This window comes from Ovis canadensis, chromosome 4, assembly GCF_042477335.2.
Source record: "Ovis canadensis isolate MfBH-ARS-UI-01 breed Bighorn chromosome 4, ARS-UI_OviCan_v2, whole genome shotgun sequence".
NCBI lineage: Eukaryota > Metazoa > Chordata > Mammalia > Artiodactyla > Bovidae > Ovis > Ovis canadensis.
The window spans coordinates 68,391,820-68,399,960 of NC_091248.1; the positions used below are offsets into that span (position 1 = coordinate 68,391,820).

At 41.5% G+C, this 8,141-nt stretch overlaps 1 protein-coding gene across 4 annotated transcripts in view; it reads right to left on the reverse strand.

Annotated features, from left to right (window-relative positions):
- The window catches only part of MDFIC (MyoD family inhibitor domain containing), a 96,839-nt gene extending 89,066 nt beyond the window's left edge, over positions 1-7,773 (reverse strand). Inside the window, exons 1-2 of one of the 4 annotated variants that reach the window (XM_069587967.1) lie at positions 6,947-7,773; positions 6,475-6,663 (exon numbers count right to left, since the gene is read on the reverse strand). In XM_069587967.1, coding sequence (XP_069444068.1) covers positions 6,475-6,559 — 85 coding nt within the window. In that variant the 5' untranslated portion in view covers positions 6,560-6,663; positions 6,947-7,773. Of the gene's footprint in view, positions 1-6,474; positions 6,664-6,805 lie in introns of all 4 variants that reach the window. The other 3 variants (XM_069587968.1, XM_069587969.1, XM_069587970.1) reach the window with 3 other exon arrangements.
- Between the last annotated feature and the right edge of the window lie 368 nt (positions 7,774-8,141).

The window sequence follows — 8,141 nt, forward strand, 5'->3', positions numbered from 1 at the left end:
ACCACACAAACGCCATTGAACAAAATTGGACACTGTGCCTAGTTTTAGGAGATTCAAAAATGAGTAAGTGAAAATCAATGCCCTCAACATTCTCTCACAGCAAGGTAGAGCACTGTCCTACTTTTGCTATTGTTCTTAAATCCATAGTCTCAATTCCACTCCCACTGGTCCTCCTCTCATCTTTTGTTGGGCTATTGTAGACTCTTTCCGCAGAGTCATGACCTGCACTCTTGCGTCTCCATTCAAAATCATCCTCTGAACTGCCACCAGATTTATTTTCTAAAAACACCAATTTGTTCCTATCCTTACCCTTACCAAGAACTTTCAATAGCTCACTACTGCCTACAGAAAGGATATACAAATTCCTCTCAGGAGAATCAAGGACCTCCTCAAAATTATTTTAACTTATCTTTACAACTTTACCTTATTTTCAACTCCTTAATAGAGCTCAAACAATGCTCTTAGTGAAGTCCTCCACATTTTGTAACAGACCTTGCTCTTCATATCTATCTCCACAAACCTTGTGGAGTTTGACCATGATTCTTGGTCCAACTCATATCATAAGTTTTGAGTTTTCCAAATGCCCCAGATAGAGATGCTACCTCTCTCCCACGTTGTTTGCCATCACTTTCTTTGTGTGTCTCTATAGCCTCTTTCCATCTTCTTTATAAGTATGTGTAAATGTATTTCTCCAATATACTGCAAGCCCCATATTTCATTCATCAATATTTTTCTCTCTGTATCTGTCACAAAGCATCATCTCTATTTATATATATTGTGTATGCATATATATATATATATAAATATATATAAATAAAACAGAACATTCACAGAGCACCTGAGTAAGGCAGAAATAAACCCTGTGAGGACAAACAAAAAGGGTATGGTAGGGAAGAAAATTGCTATGAAATTACCCGGAATTACAAACACAATGTATATTAATAAATGCTTTCCCTATTCCTATCCTCCATCCTGACCCCCAAACTATTTCTATTCTTTGCCATTTGCTGCCATGACTCACACTTGTTCTGGACAGCAACCAAGCCCTCCATTTAACCCAATCATTTATTCCACAAATATGTACTAGAACCTACTTCAAAGTCAACAGTGCTCCCTGCCTATCTCAAGATTTTGTGCCATCATCTTCTTCCTTAACACAGTCCCATCCAGCTCAGTTCATACTGCAGTGTCCCTTAGAACTTTATTTGCAGTTCTCAGCTCAAACAATTTAAGCTCTCCAAACATTTTCTTAAATTTATAGTCATAATCATTTAACCACTTCCTTCCTCCCTCCCTTCTTAGGTTTCTCCCAGTTACTCCTTCTCTTATGCATTTGATTTTCTTTTCTTAGCAGAGGGAACATGACTATGTCAAGCTGATAAGGCTTGCATTTCTCTAAACTTACAAAATGAACATTAGTTTTTTTAAGTGAAAAAGGATTTGGAGCATAAGGTCTACAGTGCTTGAAATGCCCCCAAATCCTCTTCCAAATCTAGACAAGGTTTCTTATAGTTTTCCAGTTAAGCCTATTCTCTAAAGCACCTGTACTGAAAATGTTTCACTTACCTTTTTCTTAATTACCTGTATGTGGTTGCCAGTATCATTAAGAGTACGTTCTCTATAATAACATTTAATAAAATTTTCAACCATATTTTTGAGATTATTGAGCTAAACATAATTTATCATTCTGTTTCTATGAGAAAGGATAATCCAGATTTCAAAATACCAACTTACAAGATGACAGATCTTACAACTTTCACAGATCATGTGAAAATTAGGGACTTCTTTCCTTATTATTCCATAAAAATGCTGAAATCCCTAGAGAGAAGTCCAGGATGATGGGACAAAAATATCTACTGAGGCAGTAGAACAAAGTATTAAAAGATCTATTTTTGACTTATTTTTATCTCATTCTTTTCAATGTGTATTTATATATTTATTTTCTAATATTCACATATATTTGTACAATAGTATACATAATCTTGACAGGAAACTTTTTTGAGGATTAAGACTCAGGCCTCAGTTCAGCTCAGTTCACTAATTGGGATATGGGATAAAAATGCTGGCGAGCTCTAAGAGACAGTACACATGAAGTGATATGATTTAAAGTTTGGAACTTGTGACATTCTCAAGATTTTTTTTAAGGCTTTCTATAAAAAACAAAAAGACTTTTTAAAAATCAAAAGCCTGTAAAAACAATGATTCTCAACTAGAGATAAAGAGCACCTGGAGACTGTCAAAAATGCAGATTCTTGAGTCTTACTCTCCGGATTCTGATTCTGTAAGTCTAGAGTGGAGCCAAAGATGTCGGCAGCCTTGAGAGACTAGAATAGCATCTCAACACAATCGTCATTCCAGGCCAGATAATCCTTTGTTGTGAGGGGCTATCATATTGTGTGCACTGTATACAGTGTTCTCCCTGGCCTCTACCCACTGCATCCCAGGAGCACCCACCTGCCATACCAAACATGTTTCCAGAAGCTACCAAATGTCTCCCGCAAGGCACTTCGTCCCTGATTGAGGACCAGAGCCAGAAGGTGCCCAAAGACGACATACTCTGAGAAATGCCATTCTTAAAGGAGAAAACGATATGGGAAAAGTCAAAGAATATGGATATTACGAGCATACGTGGTATAAATTGAAATAAACAGGCTTCCCGTAAAGGAAATCTGATTAGCCACTATAAATTCCTGACAAGTCAGCTAAGCTTCTAAGTCAAAGCTCTTCTTATGTAATTTCAACTTGAAGATTTTCTCCCTAGCTTCTATTTTAAATTATTTTTAATTAACTTTACTGGCATTTTGCATCCTGCTATGAAAAGTCCGCCTAATAGTCTCAGAGGACTCTCCCAAGAGAGAAGAGTGCATTAAATCACACATTATCACATTAAAGAATATTCCAGCACACAGTCCAGCAGTCTAAATCTTGGCAAATGCAATGGGGGAGGGAGGGGGGATGCAAGGACCAGAACAGACAAAGTGATTCACAGTATCCAAAGCTGATTATTTTCAATTCACCCATCTGTAGGAAAAAAGTTCTACTGATTGTCTACTTTAACCCACATTTATCATAATGACATATATTTTACAATTTATGTTTCTATCCTGGATTCTACTGACTATGTATGAGACCCTGGACACATCACTTAAGTTCTTTGGACATCCCTTCTAGAAAGTGAGTCAAATAGACTAAGTTATTTCTAAAAAAGATCCTTCTAGTTACAAGTAGCAAACATGGAAGCATTTAATTAAAAGGCTCTTTTAACCATGGAGAAGGAAATGGCAACCCACTCCAGTTCTCTTGCCTGGAGAATCCCATGGATGGAGGAGCCTGGTGGGCTACAGTCCATGAGGTCGCACTGGACAAGACTGAGCGACTTCCTTTTAACCATATGGATTCTAATAACTGTGCACAAAAAAGCAAATGCCTACCAAGGTTGATAGCACAATGAATTTTAAGATGCTTGACCCAAAAAAGAAAAAAATGACAATTAGATGAACCATGCTTACAAGATCCATTCTCTTTTAAAACAAAAAGAAGTTTAGCGCAAACTACCCTTCACGCGTGAGAAGATCAATCAAGTCAGTCTTTCAGAAGTTCACCATAAATAGGGAAATAGTTTTAAATCACATTTAAAACTATTTAAATTTAAATAGGTTTAAATTTACTTCCTAGTTTCTGTAACAGAAATCACAAATCAGCTGCTTTGGAGCCATTTCCAGCCTGCAGGTGTGGTTGTTTTGTTTGGCCTGGACAAAAATTGGATTTAATTAGCTGCCAACTTTTAAAAGGGAGTGATGATACATAAAAATCCATATTTCCAGTATCTCTTGAAATACTGGAAGATATTAAACCCAAGTGGCAATAGTGAGCTGGACTGAGAAGCCCTGCCTCTTGGGCCCAGAGCTCTCCAGGGGTCCTCAGTCCCTACTGCTCCCTATCTTCCCACACCCATCCCGGTTTCTTCTGACAGCAGGGGCATATGAGCCTATATCCTTGTCCGTAACAATTTCTAAAATGCACAAATAAGATTTTTAATGCTTTCAGAGCAACAAAACTGTGCTTGGAGAAGAATCACAGCCAAAGGGGAGAAGTTGTCAAGAGACACCTTGCTCTCAACATGAAAACCTTGCATAACTATCAATATGAATGCTGATAAGCAGAATGTGCTATACTGTAGGCATTTAACCACCTGAAAAAATGCAGAAAGAAATCCTAGATTTGATGGGGAGTTCAGACTACAGACCCCCCAAATTTATTTTCAACTTTAACTTTTTATGCCTTCAGTTAGTAGTACACATAGCTCCTCACAACACAGCAATACATGAACAGGTTTTATGTCTTTACATACACACATATATATATATGCAAATGCATATTAACATACCCATATATGCATATGTATATTAACACACATATATATTTAATTTTGTTTGCAGGGGAAGACTTGATTTCATCCTTCTCCTTCATGAAAAGGCATTTTCTACTAACTTTCATAGAACATTCCATTTTTCTCACTGATTTTAATACATAAAGCTTTAAAATTAGGTTTCTATTAACTAAGCAGCCATATCTTACCAGAGTATTATTCAATTATTCTTCTGAAAAGATGATCAAGATTCCAAGGACAGAAGGACGACGATGAAAGAACTCGAGAAAGAGTTTAGAGAAGTGTGGCCTGCAGGCAAAGTTTCTTCACTAGCATCTTTACCAACAAAACCACCCTAACCATGGCAGCTTCATACAATTTTCTCCCTGCCCACCTGATCCAAAACTTTTTTCCTCCAATTTATGAGATCTGCTTGTTTGAGATACAACCTTTTAAGAAGATTCTGAAGATTTTCTTTTGTAAAAAACTTAACTTTATATTACATTCACAATTAAATTGATGCCTATTTAAAGGATGCGGCAAGTCAAAGTAGACTAATATAAAAACCCAAACAAAAATGCTGCTGAGGCTGAGTCAATTTTAGGTAAAAAATAATCCAAGAGTTTCCACACTGATAATGTGTTACATGCAGTCCACAGTTTTCTTCAGAACATTCTAGAGGGTGGCTTCCTAAAAACATATCATGCAATACCTTACATCATTACATCTGCACAGATGGATTAGGTATCACTGCAACTCCTACTGACTTTAAAATGTATATTTTTAAAGTTGGACATTGCAGATATCGTTAGTTCTAAGTCCATTGTTTTTCTAGTGTGTTTGAGCTTGATTTTTGACATAAGCATTTGTTAACACTAGTGATTAACAGCTCAAGTGTGAACCTGAACAACCCATCAAGGAGCCCATATGACTACTGAGGACATGCCTAATGACAAGAAAACAATTGCCTTGGCAATATAATGTGCAGAACATGGGCTGCTTCTGGGAAAACATGTTTATCATTCTAGTTCTGATCTTCTCTATTTAGAAAAAATGACTCACTGTTTAGAAGCAAAAAAACAACGATAAACATAATTCAATTTAACAGCCTTTGAATGCCAGGACATTTTAATTTAGCCATGGATGTTTTCTGCTTTTACCTAATGTGGGTTCAACACTAACTTCTCTTCCACTTTTTACTGCTTTAACAAAAAGAATCCCAAGAAGCTCATGACATTATTCTTAAGGCTGGGGGGCTGGGAGGGTACTAGGCTTGAAATCAAGATTTAAAAATAGGTTTCTGAACCCTGGAAAATTATTTAGTTTATATGAGTCAGAGCCCTTTAAAGCAGAGTCACACTAAGAGGAAGATACATAGGATTAAGATCCTTTCTCTCTGTCGCCAACATGAAGTATGTTACCTTCAAGAGAAGATCCTGTCTGATTTGTGTATAAGCTTCTTGTGGAAGTTCCCCAGGAACAGGAGTACTTTTTTTTTTTTTTTTACAGACTGTATTTGTTTATAACTTGGATGAACACAAAGAGCTAATTCATTCTTGGAAAACATTTCTTTTGAAGCCTGTTTATTTCAAAACAAAAACAGCTATTGAAAGCATATGCATGAGCCATTCCAAAGCAACTGGTCACAGAAACCTGGATTATCAAAGCTGCAGAGGAGCCCACAAGAAATAGAAAGATGAAGGGAGAGTGCAGGTTTCTCAAAGAGCAGCGGCAGTCCTGGATCTGCTGAAGACACAGAACTTAAGTGGTGGGGAAGCACTTCGGAGCCCACACTGTTGGGTCTTGGGCCCTGAAATGCATATGTTTAAGAAAGTAGTGATCCTGTACACATCCAGTTTCTCGGCAGCCAAAGAAGGGGGAGTGGAGAGATCAGCGGATCCCGCCCTCTTATCCGGTTGTTGATCTGAGGCTGCGATCCTGGAGAACTTGATTGAATAATGCTAACTATGCAAAAGTTCACTACGACGAGGTAGGCTCAGTCCTTGCACCAATTCCCCACACACAGATTCCAAGCAGTAAATGTGCGAACACATTTTAAAATGCAACAGTGACAAAGGAGCTCGCAACTTGCAAGCGGCACTCACCCTGGGCTGGGGCGCCCAGCCGGCCACCGCCAGCCTCAGCCCCGCGCTGGGGCCCGGGAGCCAGGGCTTCGCCCGCGCCGGACATGGGCCGCTCCACTGAGCCCTCGCCGCGCCTCCGCCTAGCTCGCCGCCCTTCGGGGTCGATGCACCAGGGGCTGGGAGGTGTTGGGTGCTGGGAACTGAATGCTTCTGGCGAGGATTGGGAAAAAAAAAAAATGTTTTCAGAGAAGAGCACACCACCCCTGCGGGACATTCCCTCCCCCTCTGCTTCCCTTCCCCAAACCCCACCCCGGGGAAGTTTTGATTTGAAACCCGGGAGGAAAACTGTTACCCAGCAAGTTGACAGCAGTGAGTCCTAGCAGACAGAAGGGGGGCACTCAAGGGGGAGGCGCTGGAAGGGAGATCTGATTTGGGAGCAGCTCGGGGAGGGGATCAGACCCCTCCTCCTCCCGCCAAGAGCATCGCCACCTACCTCGGCATCCCCCCAACACACTCAAAGCCCTTTCCTCCTCCTCCTCCTCCTCCTCCTCTTCCGCCTCGGAAAGTTAGCGAGGCTCCGGCAGGGGCCGCAGGTCGCGGTGGCTTGACGGCGGCAGGCAGCCGCCTCTGGGTGTCCCTCCCAGCCTCCGTCCCGCTCAGCAGACACCTCAGTGGCGGCAACGGCAGCAGCCGCTCCTCTGACTCCGTGCTCTCCGCCCCCTCTTTACAGTCAGCTCAGCCCGGCCGGTTCCCCTCCGAGGGGACTCTTGCCCCTTTGCCTCTCTTTCCCCCTTCCACCACTCCTGCACTCCAGAAACACTTCTCGCTCTGTGGCGCCTTTTCATCATATCCGGATCAGAGAGGCCTTGAACTCTTGGCTCTCTGCCCCGAGGCTGGGGGCGGTGCGACCCGGGCTCGGCCTCTGGGTGCCTCGAGCCTGGCTCTGTCTGGGTCAGGAGGCCAAAGCCCTACGGGGTTGGCGCTGGGCGGGGTGGGGTGGGAGTGTCTTCCCGGGGGAAGGAGGGAGTTGGCTATTCCCTGGCTGCCCAAGAGTGCCCCCCACTCAGAGAGTCACCTCATCCCTCTCCCCACTCCTGGCCCAGACCCACTGACATTATGGGAATGCCTTGAAGGAAGTAGAAGCCTTCAGGGTGGACAATGCCAAATGAAAAAGTATCACTTTCCTGATAGAATACAGAAAGAGCAGTTTTGAAACCCTGACCCCTAGCAGAGCGATTAATCTCTTCATCTCTGGCTCTGAAGAAGTCTTTATTCTGTTTTTCAGTTCTTTGTTTATGTTGGTCAAACAGGATCCCAGACAGGAAAAACCTGTTGCAGCTGCCAGAAGACTCCAGAGGCATCCAGGAAAAGGGTGACACCCTTGAGGATGCTCTGGCCCTGGTCTCAAACCGCGGCTATATCAGGGCAAGTATCTCCTCCACAGATGACTTCGGTGGGGAGATAAACTTGTGGTCAGAAGTAAAAAGCTGACAACTCTCCATTTATAAAGGAGATGTTCTGATTGCAGTTTAATCTGATGAGCCAAGAATAACATCTATAAAATAATTTGCAGATACAGTGTACTTCAGATAACTATTGCTCTTTATTCGTTGCGAGTGAAATGCAAAATTTGTAGAAAGCTAGAATAAATTCATTCCCTGACTCTTTAGGACAAGAGTAATTTACAG